This window comes from Schistocerca serialis, chromosome 4, assembly GCF_023864345.2.
Source record: "Schistocerca serialis cubense isolate TAMUIC-IGC-003099 chromosome 4, iqSchSeri2.2, whole genome shotgun sequence".
In the NCBI taxonomy this organism is placed as follows: Eukaryota; Metazoa; Arthropoda; class Insecta; order Orthoptera; family Acrididae; genus Schistocerca; species Schistocerca serialis.
The window spans coordinates 76,204,262-76,223,052 of NC_064641.1; the positions used below are offsets into that span (position 1 = coordinate 76,204,262).

General features: G+C 42.1%; 1 protein-coding gene across 1 annotated transcript in view; it reads right to left on the reverse strand.

Moving 5' to 3' along the window:
• LOC126474244 (uncharacterized) overlaps positions 1 to 18,266 on the reverse strand; it is a 23,703-nt gene extending 5,437 nt beyond the window's left edge. Inside the window, exon 1 of the mRNA XM_050101707.1 lies at positions 18,068 to 18,266. Within this exon, the coding sequence (XP_049957664.1) occupies positions 18,068 to 18,266 (199 nt within the window). The remainder of the gene's footprint in view (positions 1 to 18,067) is intronic.
• Between the last annotated feature and the right edge of the window lie 525 nt (positions 18,267 to 18,791).

Below are 18,791 nucleotides of genomic sequence, written 5' to 3' on the forward strand. Positions count from 1 at the left end.
ATGAATGCTGTTTTCAAAGTATAGTGGCACTGTTCAAGGATGCCATTGCTCTGTGGATGGTAGGCAGACATTCAGTACTGGTGAGTACTGCAAAGACTGCATATTTCGCTCGAACAAGGCTGATTTGATTTGCCAATGTTGATTGGTAGTGTAGACACCACACATTGAAACCAAGAAAGCTGCATATCAATGGAAGCCTGATCTGTTAAATATGCCATGCTGTCCCTGAGAGATACAACCTTTACCCACTATGTTAAGTGGTCATTAATCGAAAGAATATCTTGATTGCTGTTGGAATCAGGGAGAGGTCCTACCAGATCAAGATGCACATGTTGGAAAAATCCATTTGGAATCTTGAACTGGCCAACAAGTGGTTGTGTGTGATGCCCCATTTTACTCCATTGAGATGTTATGCATGCACATGTGCACTCTATGCAATCTTTTTTAACATTCAGCCACATGAAGTGATCTGTGACAAGACATATCGTCAGTTGGATGCCAGGATGTGAGAAGTGTGCAGTTAGTCGATGATGATTTTCTGAAGCTGGTGAGGGATGAGGGGGTGAATTTGGTTTTATAACACATCACACAAGATCTGCCTAATCGTGTTTGGTATCAGGTAATGTCCAAGTTTGAAGTTAGTGGTGGGATTGTAGAGAAGGTCTTGTAGTTGCTGGTCCTGCAGCCATACCTCCACTAACTTAATATAGTCAATTGGTGTGGAGATTGTGTTGATATGTAAAAGATAGTCCACAACAACATTATCCATACCCATCAAGTTTCGGACATTGGTCCTTAACTGTGGAATATAGTCCAGGTATCAGAATAACTTAGGGCACGTGTCTATCAAAGGACTTCATATGAGCCCACTAGTGATTAGTGGTCCATGCAAATGACTACAGTCTGCTTTCTACATCATCTTTGACATAGTAATAAGTATCTATGGCACAGAAAAACAACTGAAAGAGTTTAAAACAAACAAGTTGCCAGATCCGGATGGAATCCCAATTTAGTTTCACAAAGAATACTCTGTGTCATTGGCCCCTTACTTAGCTTGCATTTGACATGAATCTCTCACTCAGCACAAATTCCCAAGTGACTGGAAAAAATGCAGGTGATTCCTGTAAATAAAAAGAATAAAAGAGCAGACCTGCAAAATTACAGACCAAAATGGTTTCCAGAACATATTCTGAGTTCAAATGTAATAAACTTCCTAGAGATCAAAAAGCTTATGTCCATGAATGAGGATCGTTTTAGAAAGAATCACTTGTGTGAAACTCAGAATGCCATTTTCTCACGTGATATACTGCAAATTATGGATGAAGGGCAACTATTTTTCAGAAAAGCAACTGTCACAGTACTATATTGCAAACTGTTAAGACTTCTCGAGTAATAGAACCCAGTATGTTGTCCTCAATGGCAAATATTCATCTGAGACAAGGGTATCATCTGGAGTGCCCCAGGGAAGTGTGATAGGGTGACTATTATTTTCTACATACATTAATGATCTGGAGGACAGGATGGGCAGTGATCTGTGGTTGTTTGCTGATGATGTTGTGGTGTATGGAAAGGTGTGGCAGACAAGTGACTGTAAGATGACACATAATGACGCAGACAAAATTTCTTGTTAGTGTAATGAGTGGCAGCTGGCTCTGAGATGTAGAAAAAGGTAATTTAATGCGGATGAGTAGGAAAAACAAACCCATCACATTTAGATGCAAGATTAGTAGTGTCCTGCTTGAAACAAACACATTACTTAAATATCTGGGTATAACTTTCCAAAGTGATATGAAATGGAACAATCACAGGAGGACCGAGATAAGGAAGGAAAATGGTAGACTTTGGTTTATTGGGAAAATTTTAGGGAAGTGAGGTTCCTCTGTAAAGGAGATTGCATAAAGGGTGCTAATGCAATGTATTCTTGACTACTGCTTCAATTTTTGGAATCCACACCAGGTCGGAGTAAAGACATTGAAGTCATCAGAGATGGGCTGGTAGATTTGTTACCAGTAGGTTCAAACACCATGCATGTGTTACAGAGGTGCTTCAGGAACCCAAATGTGAATCCCTGGAGGAAAGGTGACTTTTTTCGAGGAAAACTACTGAGAAAATTTAGAGAACTGGCATTTGAAGCTGACTGCAGAATAATCCTACTGCCACCATCATACAGAATGTAACAAAAGTGTATGCCACAAATTGCAGGATACATTCATCCCATGTTATGTTTTTTGAACACGGGTCTGGAAATGCTTTGTTTCCATGTCACAATTCATTTTTCCCAACTCATTAATCAAGGGAAACACACAAGAACAGAGCGTTAGAATCAAGGGGGATATGCACACTTCATGATGTCTGGTTCCATTGTACACTGCCAGTGTTTTGTTTTACATATTCCTGTTGTCATGCAATGTATGTCTTTGCTTGTTTACGGATAACATCAACTGTTCCAGCTATCAGGCCACTATTGCAAGTACACAGTTTACTACATAGAATTAATCACAGACTTGGTTCATGCAGTGTTAGGATACACAAATACAGAGATAGCAGATGCCCGTTTGATGTATGGATTAGCTGACAGCAAGATTTCCTGCACAAAGGTGCCCCTACAGGAAAACATTTGAAGCCATTGATCATCAGCTTATGGAACATGGGGCATTTGAGCCTGATATGACTGGGGGAGGCTTAGGGTGAGGACACCACAACAGGAGGCAGCAATTCTTAATGCAGTTGATGATGACCTTAGCGTCAGTACAAGACAAGTAGTTGCAACACTGAATGTTAATCACATAACTGTCTGATGAGTGTTACACAAGGACCAGGTGTATCCATAGCTTTTACAGTGTGTGCAGGCACTATCAGCAGCTGATTTTCCTGCATAGGTACTCTTCTGTGAATGCTTTATTCAACAAAGTGTCAACTCTAATTTTAGTGCAATGGTGCTGTTCACTGATGATGCATCATTTCAATGACATCACATTGTAAACATTCACAGTCAGCATTTATGGGTAGGTATCAGTCCTCAAGCAGCTGTTGAAGGAAGTCACCAACAAAGATTTTCTGTCAATATTTGGGCCAACATTGTTGGTGACTGGTAAGGCCTCACTTTCTTCCACCCAGGCTCAACAGACAAAGGTATCATAATGTTGTTGTGAATGTTCTACCTGATCTGCTAGCAGATGTGCCTGTAGCTGCGTGAAAAATCATGTACTTCATGCACATCCTCATTTTAGTGTTGACATCTGCTGGCTTCTAAATAACAGATTCAGTGACAGATGGATAAGTAGAGATGTACCAGGTGGCTGGACTCCACACTCTTCAGACCTAAACCCAATGGACATTTATTTGTCAGGGCATTTGAAAGTTCTTGTGTATGAAAGCCCAGTACAAGATTTAAGAGTTTCTGTGCCCATTTTATCTAAAGCTGTGAAACCACCAGTACTCCAATGATACATCAGTGTATCCGAGATTCCTATGATGGCATGCTGATGTATATATCAATGCCCATGGAGGGCATATCGAACATCTCCTGTGAGAAAGAGCTGCCGGTGGTATGCTGGTGTGCTCTGTTTGTGTGTGTGTTTCCCATGATAAATGAGTTGGGGAAAATGAATTGTAACATGGATACAAGGTGTTTACAGACACATGTTCATATAACAAATTTCTTCATCTACATATGAGGAATTGGTTCTGAAATTTGTGCCATACGTTTTTGTTACACCCTGCATATTTTGGATAAGGGCCACAAAGATAAAATATGCTAAGAACTAGGGCTCATCTAGTGGCATGTAGACAGTTGTTTCTCCCTGGCTCTATCTGCAAGTGGGACAGGGAAAGAAATGAATAGTAGTGGCAGAGAGTGCCCTCTGCCGTGCACTGTATGGTGGCTTTTGGAGTATGTTTGTAGATGTAGATGGAGAACTGATTAACTGCTTCATAAACCACTAGAAGTGCATAGCTGTAGGATGGCCACTTACACTGTGAAGCAGTCACTTTATGTGAGAAAAATCAAAGTAGTTGCTGTACACCTGCCATTTCCCACTGGAGAACCAAGCCAGTGGTGAACTTACTTGCATGAGATGTAATAGTGAGTTGAGTGAAGTTGGTCAGAGGCTTGCTGGGGATCCACAGCAGCTTACATTTATTGGTAGTATTCTTGCCCATGAGAACACGCACGAACAGGGCCTGGATGGTGGTTGCATGTGGAAGGTGACAGTGTTATAAATTAATCATCCCTAAGAATTTATGTAACTCTCGGAAGCCCTGTGGTGGCAGCAAGTGACTTCTGTTCGCTGTAGTGTAGGACAAATACAAGTAGTGTTGATGACATGCTTGAGAAAGATGACCTCAGTGTGTCAGAGTTGGCATTTTTCTTCAACAATCACAACACTGTTATCAGTGAGCGCATCAAAAACTTGTTGAAGATGCAATTTATGCGTGTCCTTCCCTAGGAAAAGAATGAGGATGTTGTCTAGTAAGGCATAGCAGAAAGGGAGTTTAAACAAAATGCCATCAATAAACTGTTGCCAGGTTTGACTTGAGTTATGGCATAAACAGGAACTTGAATAAGCCAAAAGGTGTGGTAATTGCTGCCTTGTAAATGAGGACCTGACATTGTGGTTATCTTGTATACCATTCCATTTCCACTGTGGTGAATTCCTCCGATGTCTTGTGGATTACTTGTCATATGGTGTCATTTCCTGGTGTATGCGTAGTGAATCCAGTCATGTCTTGAAGTGGAGTAATTGGACTTGTTGGATTATGACAAGTGATGCAATGCAGTCTTGTAGATAAAAATGATGATCACTCACTGAAGAGCAACATTGTGCGTCATCTGAAGAGACGTGGTGAGGGTGTGCTATGCTGCTGCAAGGACGTGTCCAATGGCACCAGCAACAGAGCAGCTACTGTATCAGAGACTCAATTTCCCACAAGTCAGATGTGGTATCTGTCAGAAATGGCAAAGAAAATGCAGCATTAAATACTAGTTCAGTGAGGTCCACAATGGGGAAGTTCCATGAGATCACATCTTTGAGACCCAGTGTGTGAGACTCAGTGTCATAGATGGTGTTAGCACAGTCATTTGTCACATGGAGTTCTATAGCAGAACTGCTGTGTAATGTAAGGGGGGCACTGAAGATACAGAACTGAATCAATAAGGAATCGATGTTGTTGGCGAAAATGGTCAAGTATGTAAAGCTTGCTGCCATTCTGTGACAGTGGCATGAAAGAGCATTCATTGTCACACTGTGAAATTAGATGACTTGAACACCTTCCATGCCCCAGTGTGCCTATCGTGGACCACACGACTCTCTTGGGTAGTTGCAGGAGGGACAATAGTTACGTGCAGTGTCATCAAACTGCTTGTGAAAACTTTAAAACCAGTCCTGCATAGGTGTGGTGGCATGTGGAGTGCCATTGCCAAGTGGGTGAGAGATGGTTGTGTCTGCATAAAGGTCACTGGCCAGGGCGGGGGCTATGATATCATAATTGGTAGAGATGAGTCGCAGTCAGCCAGGCTTGGCTGCAGCGAGGGGGTGGGCATGCTGAGGCTGGTGCTGCAGTCCATGTGGGACACTATTATTGTTGACAGTTTTGATGCACTGTCCATGTTGGAGTGCACTGAAGAGTCTGTCTGCTAATTTGAGCCTGATAACCTATGAGTCATGTCCATGACGATCATGGAGAAATGCACTTGCAAAGGAAGTTGACAACCCATAAGGTCTAAAGCCTGTGGTCTGACAATTGATACTCAAATGCATGCATAGTCTATGCCAAAGCTGTAACAGAGTCTTGTTCTCCAATTGTTCATTATAAACCACTTACTGTAGCTGTCATTTCAGTGCCCATGAGAGGTGTTGAAGAAAAGCTGATTTTGATGCAACATACTTATGGGTACTTAAGGGTAATGTCACTTATCACATCTGCATACTCTCTTAAGTGACTGAGCAGTGCAATAAATTTAACACTGTCAATAGTGGCATCATACTGTGAAGGATGCTTTCAACTATCATGAATCAGGTATTGGGTTAGTGTGGGGAAATGGTGGAAGTGTAGGACGAGCACTAGAGTGGATGGAGGCAAAGTCAGTAGACAGTCACGCTGATTACCATGGTGTCATCTGTAATGGTATCAGAGATAAATGTTCCATATCTGATTTAAGCACAGGGGGAGCATGGTAGGAATGTCCAAAGTCTGTAAAACCAGCTGCATCAGCACCAAGTTGAACAATTTTTGCACAAAGTGTGAAAGACTCATGGGCCACAGTGAGCAACTGTGAATCGGACCATTTGGATTGTTGTGGCTCAGTATGTTCCAGATTTTCATGTATAGCTGGAGGAGAAATGAACTCACACAGAAAATCATTTGTAGTATGCCAATGTCTGACATTATTGTCTGTTGTTCCGAGCACTGCACTGGGGAGTGTACTTTCATGTTTGATGAATGTGGGTTGCTGAAGAGTCAACTGCAAAGCACTGTACACTCCAACACTGAAATCTTTATCTTGTCTTGCGACCTGCAGCACATACGGGTTGTACAATGGCTGCACTGTTAATGCCTAGTATCCGAACTGGCGCAGTTGTCGAGGGTCATCAATGTGGAACCCTAACCTGAGATAGGATCGGGGTGACAGATAACATGTCAAAATATGAGATAGTACACTCTTTATTACAAGAATAACTGCACTAAAAGAAGATGTCCATACAAGACCCACCCTTAGAACCCAATAAAGTGCATCCACAATTCCAAAGATCACCTGTGCAAGACCACAGCTGATAGTCAGCAAGGTTAATATGTTGTGGCACCCCACACATATGCAAAATGTATAGTGAACAGAGGCAACTGTCATTTTTATGCCTCTCTGTCATGGGCCGGGAGATTCATGATAATTTTTTTTAGCTTTTTCCAATTAGTGCTCAAAAATGTGAGCTCCTATCAAATCAGAAATGAGATATTTAAATTTCATCAAGAGTGAGAATTACGTCATAACTAGATGGGACACTGATGGTCCCTGAACTACAAACAAGTAGTTTCTAAGACTGGCACAAGTGGGAGTACTCCTTATCTCTACACTATCTGATCAAAAGTATTTGGACATCCCTACATAATGCTGAACTGACCACTACATGTCAGGAGAGAAAAGCCTCCCAGTATAAATGGAGGTGGAGTATTGTTTTGTCAGCAGAGAAGTAGTAATAGCAGCGCTGGTCGCTCAGGAGAGCACTGTGACTTGGAACATGGACTAGTCGCTGAATGTCACCTGAATAACAAATTCATCAGGATATTTCAACCATTCTAAAGCTGCCGAAATTGACTGTTGGTGATATGATTTTAAGTGGAAACATGAAGGAACAACCACAACTTAACCAAGACTGGCAGACTGAATGTATTGACAGATGGGGCTGCCAAGCACTGTGGAGGGTGACTGTACAAAAAATTGTATGAAATCAGCAGAAGGAATCACACATGAGCTCCAAAATGCTACCATCATTTCAGCTAGTACAGTAACTTCTTGCAGGGAGTTAAAAGGACTGGGGTACAATGATTGAGCAGTTTCTCATATGAAACTTCCTGCATATTAAAACTGTGTGCTGGACCCAGACTCGAACTTGGGATCTTTGCCTTTCACACGGCAAATGCTCTACCAACTGAGCTATCCAAGCACGATACATTACCCATCCTCACAATTTTACTTCTGCCAGTACCTCATCTTCTGTCTCCTCATAAGCCACACATTTTGGGTAATCAGTGCTAAGGGGGGCGCTAGAGGTTTTGCAAAAAGCGATGCCATTGGACAGAAGATGAATGGAATTGAGCAATTTGGGGTGATGAAATACCCTATACCATGTGGCAATCTGATGGAAAGGTTTGGGTTTGGCAAATGCCTGGAAAATTTTACTGGCCATCATGCGTAGTGCCAATAGTAAAGTAAGGAGGAGGTAGTGTTGTGGTATGGGTGTATTTTTCATGACTGGAGTGTCGCCCCTTACTGAGTTTAAGAAAACATTGAATGTGGAAGGATTCCAACATTTTTTCAGCACTGTGTTCTGAGTACAGTAGAGAAACAGCTTGGAGAGGATGACTGTTTGTACCAGCATGACAATGCACCCTGTCATAAAGAAGCACCTGTGAGGCAACGGTTTGTGGATAAGTTGAGCCTGAAAGGGACTGGTCTGTGCAGAATCCTGACCTGAACTCAATACAATGCCTTTGGTGAGTTAGAATGTCGATTACACTCCAGATTCCAGTGTACAACATCATTATCTTATCTGGTTTTGACTCTTGTGGAAGAATTAACTGTCATTCCTCCATGGACATTCCAACATCTCACTGAAAGTGACCCCAGCAGAATTCAATCTGTCATAAAGGCAAAGGGTGGACACATCCATATTAATGTCCACTATAGGTGTCTGGAAACATTCAGTCACTTAGTGTATATCCGTATACCTGAGCAGTTAGTAAGTCGTGTCTAGAAGGTAAATAAGATATCAGTGAAGACAAAATCAGTTCATGTAAGGATGTTTGCTAACTGGTGAGCAATGAGATGGGACAGATGATACTGATAAGGAATACTGGTAAAAAAGATAGCACATCAGTAGTGGTTTGGAAAGGCTGTGGTGTGACTGGCCATTATCAGGTTTCAAATGACAGGGGAAATGAACAGCACTTTTAGAATACTAATAAAGCTCTTGGGTTATAAGTTTCAGGCTGACATAAATTCAGTGAGGTCTTCAGAAGTGTAACAAAGCTAGGATTATGATAGTCTTAAACACACAAAAGTCAGAAGATGATTTCCAACACAAAATATCTGTGATCTGTGGTGTGAGATACTAGGAAGTGCCCAAGGGTTGCAAATGAGTCTAAATTGTAACATACATTCACATCATTAGATATTTTAAGTAGGAGTGTCATGAATCTTGTGCAGTCTTCCCAGAAATACTCCTGTCAGTGAAGTACAGCATCAGTAGATCCATTAACATCTTATTTATTTATTTACATTTTCTTTGTATGGAGCCATCGTAATGATGGCTTTTGCAAACGTCAGACTTAATACTATGGTCATATTTACACTTATAAAATACACTATATTCTGTAAAATACACTACATTCTGGAGGATAATAACAGTGTTAAGAATTCCAAGCAAACATAGGGCTTGTGATATAGCACTTCTCTTACTGCAACCCTGTTGAAAACATTGAAAAACTTTCTGGAACCAAGTCAGTCAGATGTAAGAACTTCAGGGAAAGATTGAAGAACTCTTTCTGTTAAAACACTGATATGAGTTATCATCTTCCTAAGGTGGTTCACTGTGACGTTTATCAGGAAGATTACAAGACTGAATGGAACTATCAGGGACTAATAGTGTGTAAGTAAAATGCTGCAAATCCTTAAGGTGCAAGGTCAAATGCAGTGGTTAGGCTATACACGTCTTCCTGATACTACAGATTATTCAGTGTTATTCAGTGGTAGAGACACTTCAGGGGCAGTTCCTCAATACTGGGGCTTTTTTTAGGGGCAGTTCCTCAATACTGAGGCTTTTTTCCCCCAAAACAGCTGTTTGTATGTACACAACAGAACTGGTGGCAGAGACAAGCTGCATTGGCTAGGCAGCCTGAATTCTGGCTGAGGAATGAAACTACTCAGACTTCTTCAACTAAGCCTGCACACCTTTCACTTGTTGCCTTTTAGTTTTATCATCAGTCAGCTTCTGTTCATTACTTTTACTGTTCCTTTTTAGTTAATATTATTATAAAGGATCCAGGACTGGCCTCAAAGACAGGCTATTTCCCCTCCTCTTCAGTCTGGCACTGGTGCAGTGATTACCAACCTTTTACTTCAATCTCACAAACCAACACATGTCACTTTGTTCATCCTTTCCTAATTTGTTTATTATGCCGTACAGATTCCGTGTATCCTGGTGACCTGACTAACTCCTCTCCCCTCCCTCTCCCAGCTACTCCCCTTCCTTGTCATTTCTACCTCATCAGAATTTCTCAGCTGCTTTTATCCCAACCTACTGATTAAAGGGCTAGTGCCACTTTGGTGTTTTGTTTATGTATTTCCATTATCTGTACTGGGAGATGCATTTTCTGCATTTAATACTGCACAGCACATATTTCTTTATGCAAAAACATTATTTTTGATGGCTGACCTTCATTTTCAAAATAAATTATATCAAGTGAGATGACAAATCTGAACTGTTATAATACGCTGCAAGTATTCTGGTAATTCAAGAAATTTGTAGAAGAAACAGTCGATATTATTTTTAGATGTATGTAGATTGTCAGCCTGTCACCTGTCTTGTAGCAGGATTTAGCAAAATTAGTCTGTACAGATGATTAAAGAATGAAAAATCATTACTGTCCATGTAGATATAGAAATCTTACACAGGAATACATAACAACTGTTAGTTATTGCTGACTCAGCTCTCTTGCTTCCAGTACACTTTTACCTTGTGGCTGTCTCTCTTTACATATTTACAACTCGTCTATTCCTTATCTCTTAATATTTCTACACTTCCTTCTACCATACAGTACCAGCCTTCAAAACACACAGGCCACCTGTTGCACAAACTGAATGCCCACTTTTGTAATATCCCACTACACTATAAATAGCATCACAACTCTCTACTCTAATTGCAACACCCCTTTTTGAACATTTAATTTCAATGCAGCTTTTAACATATTCTCCTCTGCCGGTATTTATTGCCCAATTTGACTGCTAGCCGACTGAGCATGTTTATTTACAATTTCATTGTATGAACACATGTGTTTATTTAAGACTACGTGTGTTTTTTATTGTTATACATATCAATTTGCAATTGAACTTATTTAATTATGGGTGCACATGATACCACCTGCTACATTAAAACATTTTCTGAACTTCCTACATAACTCTCTATACATTAAAACACTTTTCAGCTCCTTATTTTTGAACTTTTTAACAATTTTTCAGCCACTCCTTTTGTCCAACTATCCAACCATAAAATCCAGCTCATTCTGCTTTTGCCAATTCCGAAAACTCTCCTTTGCACTTGCAAAACTCCAATCACACATTCTCCTTCTAAAATCCTGTCTGGTGCATGGTATCCTAGTTAACAGGCTTACCATTAAAACTGGCATCTCAAGTTGTCATCCATCTTACCATAAGAACCTTCACCTTTCCCAATTCCATCAGTCCCTCATCCTCATCAATCTGTTCCTTGATAATCATACAATCCTATCAAAACATGTTTGACAGCCTTTATTCTTTTTGTAAAATCCTTTTACTCTGTGCTGAATGCCATCACTACAGTAGAAACTCTTGTCCTTCAACAGTTGGAACAGCATCCCAGCACCATCTGAGGAAGCTGTCCCAGCTACACCTGTCTTCTGACTACATGGGACTATCTATAGCCAAGAAGAAGGCTACCACCCTGATTCCCCCCTCCCGATCAACTCCTCATAGCTCCCTTCCCCAAACACACCTTGCTGACTGACTTACTCCACCTTCCACATCTCCAAAAAGTTTTTCCATCCTCCAAGAAACACACAGCTCATGAAAACTCACCCTGTAACAGTGTTGTCAATCTTTCTGCCAAAACTCTGGCTCTGCACATTTCTCAGTACTTTCTAATAAACAACCTTCTTCCCACAAACCCGTCAACCTAGTGCCACATCTGCAGTGGAAAGCAGGAGTTGTCGAAATATACTGATAACCTTACCAGAGCCTTTGCTGACAGACATTATGCTATCCAGCTCATCCATAAACTTATGTGCTGAGCCATCTGCTCCTCTGACACCAGTAAACCTGTTCACCAGCACCAACCAGCACTCCTCTGATCACCCATTATCATGCTGGCCGTGAGAAGCTCAACCACATCCTCAATGAGGGCTTCAACTACATCTTGTCATGCCCTGAGGAGAGGGATATCCTACCCGAAACCTTACCCACATCCTCCAAAGCAGTGATTTGCCTTCAACCCAACCTACAGAATATCCTCGTGCACTCCTATTCCAATCCTGGAACCCTTGGGACATTCCCTTTCGGTCAGCCTAGGTGCAAGTCCTGTCCCATACACTCACCCTCCATTTACTACCACAGTCCAATTGCAAGCACTTCCAATATAAGGCAGAGCCATGTGTGAAAGCATCTATGTTATATATCAAGTACATTGCAATTACTGTACAGCATTCTGTGTGGGCATGACAATGAAACTGACTGTCTACGCAACTGCCAGGCGAACTACAAACTTGACCATACAGTTGCTGAAAAAATGCTGTGCACCACAACCCAATTGACTTCAACAGTTGCTTCACTCAATAAGTCATTTGAATACTCCCTTCTGACACACGTTTCTCTGAACTACGCAGATGGGAATTGGCTTCCCAGAGTATTGGGAACTCTTGAAATCCCCCGGCTTATATCTCCACTAACCTGTTCTCACTTCACTTCCTCACTTTACCTTTTCTCTTCTCTCTTAGTCCACACCACTTCTCCATCCAGATTGTACACTGCCTTCCCCCACTACTTCTTCTTCCCCATCCCCATGTGAGGACAGTCTCTCTTTCTCTCACCACTTTTCAACCACTCTTTCTTTCTTCTCTCCCTCTTCCCTCTTCATCTTCAAATTTATCTCCCCCCCCCCCTCCACCCCCGCCCTCTTGTAGGTGAGTGGTTGTCTTTCCCTTATTTTACGTACAACACAGGAATCCCATTCACTGTATATATACCAATATTAGTTCTGGGAGTCTGACTTTATTAAATAGCTGTGACAAGTTATTAATGTAGAAGATGGGTACATACCGAATTTGTCCATTTAAATACATTTTAATAATAATTTCCTGTATATTAGCTTTACTGCAGCTATGGATTCTACTGTAACATGTATTGTATATCCTGCTAAAGGGGTTCAGCAATCTTTTTACAAAATTATATTCCAGGAATCTACTGCGAAATGTTTTTATTATCAGCCTTTTAATTAGAAATTTTTTTCAGTAATGTGATTCTGATTGTAAATACAGAATCATCCGTTTTGTTTCTCTAATAGTACCGCTGAGATTGACAAAAATATGTACAGATTCTTTTTTGATTTGCTGTAGGTTTGTAGGAGAAAATATGCTTAGATGAGATAAATAATTTTTGCCTCACAAGCCAACCGTCAAGAAATGTAGAATAATGATACACTCCTGGAAATTGAAATAAGAACACCGTGAATTCATTGTCCCAGGAAGGGGAAACTTTATTGACACATTCCTGGGGTCAGATACATCACATGATCACACTAACAGACCCACAGGCACATAGACACAGGCAACAGAGCATGCACAATGTCGGCACTAGTACAGTGTATATCCACCTTTCGCAGCAATGCAGGCTGCTATTCTCCCATGGAGACGATCGTAGAGATGCTGGATGTAGTCCTGTGGAACGGCTTGCCATGCCATTTCCACCTGGCGCCTCAGCGTTCGTGCTGGACGTGCAGACCGCGTGAGACGACGCTTCATCCAGTCCCAAACATGCTCAATGGGGGACAGATCCGGAGATCTTGCTGGCCAGGGTAGTTGCCTTACACCTTCTAGAGCACGTTGGGTGGCACGGGATACATGCGGAGGTGCATTGTCCTGTTGGAACAGCAAGTTCCCTTGCCGGTCTAGGAATAGTAGAACGATGGGTTCGATGACGGTTTAGATGTACCGTGCACTATTCAGTGTCCCCTCGACGATCACCAGTGGTGTACGGCCAGTGTAGGAGATCGCTCCCCACACCATGAAGCCGGGTGTTGGCCCTGTGTGCCTCGGTCGTATGCAGTCCTGATTGTGGCGCTCACCTGCACGGCGCCAAACATGCATACGACCATCATTGGCACCAAGGCAGAAGCGACTCTCATCGCTGAAGACGACACGTCTCCATTCGTCCCTCCATTCACACCTGTCGCGACACCACTGGAGGCGGGCTGCACGATGTTGGGGCGTGAGCGGAAGACGGCCTAACGGTGTGCGGGACCGTAGCCCAGCTTCATGGAGACGGTTGCGAATGGTCCTCGCCGATACCCCAGGAGCAACAGTGTCCCTAATTTGCTGGGAAGTGGCGGTGCGGTCCCCTACGGCACTGCGTAGGATCCTACGGTCTTGGCGTGCATCCGTGCGTCGCTACGGTCCGGTCCCAGGTCGACGGGCACGTGCACCTTCCGCCGACCACTGGCGACAACATCGATGTACTGTGGAGACCTCACGCCCCACGTGTTGAGCATTTCGGCGGTACGTCCACCCGGCCTCCCGCATGCCCACTATACGCCCTCGCTCAAAGTCCGTCAACTGCACATACGGTTCACGTCCACGCTGTCGCGGCATGCTACCAGTGTTAAAGACTGCGATGGAGCTCCGTATGCCACGGCAAACTGGCTGACACTGACGGCGGCGGTGCACAAATGCTGCGCAGCTAGCGCCATTCGACGGCCAACACCGCGGTTCCTGGTGTGTCCGCTGTGCCGTGCGTGTGATCATTGCTTGTACAGCCCTCTCGCAGTGTCCGGAGCAAGTATGGTGGGTCTGACACACCGGTGTCAATGTGTTCTTTTTTCCATTTCCAGGAGTGTATTAATAACCTAATAAAAGTAAAATGTCTAACAAATGTCCAAATCATTTCAATGCCCCCCAAAAAAGTTCTAATACTGTCAAAATATTTGAAGATTCTACTTATAATATTACACTGCTTGACAAAGAAAAGTAAAGCACTCTGAAGACATGATCAGATGCCAATGTAACTTTGTACACATACACACCATTGGCAGGTGTTGCAATTCCCTGTGAGAGGTAGAACAACCGCCAGAGTGCATTACTGTTGTTTCTGTTTAGTGTTATTACCAGGCCCGGTATGGTATATAAGGGGTTAGACAGCATCAGATGTTGAGTGATCACTGTTGAGAAGCAAGGAGATGCTGCATATTCATGTAAGGCAGTGTATTCAGCACATGACAGAGTTTGAAAGGGGCCTCATTGTGGGTATCTATTAGTCTGGTAGTTCAAATCACACAATATCAAGATTTATGGGGCATTCGGATGCGTCTGTGGCCCAATGCTGGGCTGCATGGGAATGTGACGGCAGGCATAATTGTCATCAAGGTTCCGGATGGCCACATCTGACCACCACAATGGAGGAGAATCAACTGTGCACTAACACACCTGCCATACAAGAACAAGTACTGGATTCATTGCAACATTCTATGCCATTCTGATTCCAATAGTCGGAGATTAGCAGCAGTTGGACTTGGGAATTACCCTTCCCTGCATAGGTTGCTGTTAACACCACAACACAAATGGCTGCATTTTGATTGGTGTTATGACCAGGAACCATTGGCTACTAATGAATAGCAATGCAGGGTGTTCCCTAATGAATCGCTCTTATGCACTACCCTGGATGCTCATAGCCTGCAAATATGATGGTGACCTATGGGGGAGGGGACCTTCTTTGAATATTTTGGAGAGGCACTATGATGTGTTACTTCTGGTGTTGTGGTGTCTTTTTTTGTTGTGACTGAGAGAATTCTGACCGAACAACAGTATGTTGTGGACATCCTGAGTCCTCGTGTGTTAGCTCTCTTGTGCCAGTATCATGGTGCAATTTATCAACAGTGCTCATTCACACATGGCAAGGGCCTCTATGAGCTGTCTATGTCAAGTTGAGGTATTCCAATGGTCAGCAAGAACCCAGATATGTCTGCAATAGAACTTATAGGAGATCAGCTTGTACATCAACACCATATCTAGGACCAGTTACAACAGTTTTGGGGCCAGCTTGCCTTGGGAGAGGCAACTGAATTAGTGCATGCATCCAGGTCAGAAGCAGTGCAACACCATACCAATAAATGGGGTCATACTGCCAAGTTCTTTGTAAATTTGACTCAATTTTGTAATCACTGAAATATCATTACATACACCCTCAGCATATGAACTTTCACTTCATTTCATCCCCCCCTTCTGGGTGCTTCACTTTTTTTTTTTAAAACAAAATTGACAAACATATTGTAGGTAAGTAACTCAAACATATGTGGAAATATTATAGCTAAAGTATCGTTAGGGAAACAGAAAAAGTCTGATTCTTAGATGGATTGTAGCTTTAGGTTGCATTTTTCCAGTGTTCACCTCGCAGCACATTGTGTAAGCAGTTTAATATTTTAAATCAAATGATGGTCAAACTGCATAAAATGTACTCATTAAAATATTTACCAGGTGTAAATTTACAGAATCATGAGTAATGAAATTAAGGAAAATGTATTTCATTACTATTTACTTATGAATGAGCAAAAAGGTAGTTAAAAATTTAAGGAGTAACGTGGACAACTCACTAAGTAGTAGAGGCACTGATTTGTAGAAAGGCACATAAATAAGAATGAGAACTTTTCTAGTTTTCAGACTAATACTTTCTCAGAGTTCTAGAGTACACTCACACACACGCTTTCAGAGGAGGGCCACTTGTGAAAGACTAATGTCATTTACCAGCTCTACTGTAATTTCTGCACAGCATTTTATGTGGCACGAACACCAACCAGCTGACCTCCCAATGGCCACTGCCAAATTATGGTCAAGAGCAGAGTTGGCTACCCAGTGGCAGAACACACTGCTGAAAACAATACACTTGATTTCAATGGCTGCTCCACAACCCATGCCATCTGTATCTTACCTTCAACACCTCAACACCATTCTATCCCATAATCCTCTGAGCATCAGTCTCCACTAGCCCATGCCTTACTCCAACCTCCACTATAACTTTGTTCATTCTACATCCACACTTTCTTCCCTGCAGTCTCACCTTCCTATGTTCTATACAACCCCTCTCACCAAGCAAAGGCCCATGTCACTGTGTGCTGTACACAACTTCCGCTGACTGTGCCCCGAACAAGCTCATTAGTGCCACACTTTCAACCTATGAACCTGCTGCCTCTCCCTCCCAGCTGACACCACTCTTTCCCAATCCTCCCCATTCCCTATCTACTATCTCCACTCACCCACCAACACAGCTTCTCACCTCCAGTCGATTTGCATTGCTGACACAAGTAAGTCAGCTTGGAAAATTTGGTGTGTGTGTGTGTGTGTCTCAAAAATGAATTTGCCTGAAAGCTAGCAAAGTTTTCATGAGTTGTTACCTTCACTTCTTAAATTATTTAGTTTTCAATGGGTTGTTACATATTTTGTACATGACGGCTGAATATTTCCAACATTTATATAAAATACACCAGTTATATGAGGTTCATTCAAATGAAACCTGGTCAGTGTGTCTACCTTTTCCTTACACGTAAGGTGGCACCACATAATTGCGGTTATGGTGGCACCATCTTTTAATAGAGCGACTGACGCGTGCGCACTGTTTGATGTTGCATAGTGCCAGTGTGGTTTCACGCCAAAGAGAAGGTAGTCACACAAGTTATCATCCACTACTGAAAATACAGGCAAGTAAGCAGTAACAACAAGGAGCGATTCGATTTTTGGTGGCAGAGGGAGTTGCAGGCTGTGAAACATATCGACAGGTGAAGGCTGTGCATGGTGAGTACAGTCTGAGTTGTTCAGGTCTTGTGGAATGGTGCAAATGATTCCTTGAAGGGCGCAAGTCACTGGAAGACGATGCTCAACCTGGACAGACTCATTGTGTCATCACACCCAAAATGGTTGTGGGTGTTACGCTTTAGTCTTGGAAAACCGCAGAACCACCATGGATAAGATCCATTGGTGTTTGGACCTCTAAAACAAGCTATTTGTGGACATCAATTCACAACGGACAATGAAGCGTGTCACTGGGTCCAGGCCTGCATCCAACAGCAGCCCACTACCTTCTTCAAGGATGGAACTGACCAGCAAATGTCACAATGGGATAAATGTGTCAACAATTTTGGTGACTATTTTTGAGTATGTGTACTCTGTATAACTCCATTTTTGAGTTAATAAAATTGTTACTGTTACTTTACGCTAGTGACCAGGTTTCATTTGAATTCCCCTTATAATTATCAAGTGTTTTGTATGTTGTTACAGAAATGCCAAGTGTAGAGACACAATGATCATGAAATTCTATTCACATTCATCATAAAGGTAATACCTCTAATTCCCTTTGAGACAAAGTACTGGTGTAAAGATTTGCTTAGTTCCTGTGATACAGCAAGATACCAACCAAAACAGCATGATATAGGTAGAGTGTTCACTTGTGGAAATGGTGCAATGTGAGTACTAATAAAAAGAGAGTAGAGTTTAGTTAAGACATTCAGATGTAGCTGGGCAAAATGTATGATGGTTATCATGCCAGCACACCTTTATTCTGAAACTAAGTTTTTGTTTTCTGTTAGTGACTAAACACATAAATATCCTGTCCATGCACATAAATAATTTATGAATATTCTATTAACTGCCTGTCTCGTTTCGTAGAAAAACAAATACAGTCGAGGTACATACACAGTGCTGACACTCGCAGATGGCTGATTAAAAACAGCAATACATTTTTATACTAAAATTCAGATGTTAATAATCATTCTTCATTATTTAATTATTAGCTAGGAAGATCACTTATACTGAAGTCACGATGCCCATGGCGTGCTCTAACATGTGCAACAACATTGAATTTCTGGTGGCATTTCATTATACAAAAAGGGCACTGGAACTGTGGTGGTTTACCACACTCATACGTTTGATGACGTTTCAAACTATCTTTTCGTTTGTAAATTTTCCCACATAATGTGCAAGGATGCAAATGCTGCTCATTTGCTAGTGAAGATAATGTTTCTCTTGACAACAGCGGAGACACAGTTGCTTCTTTGCACCCTGAAGGA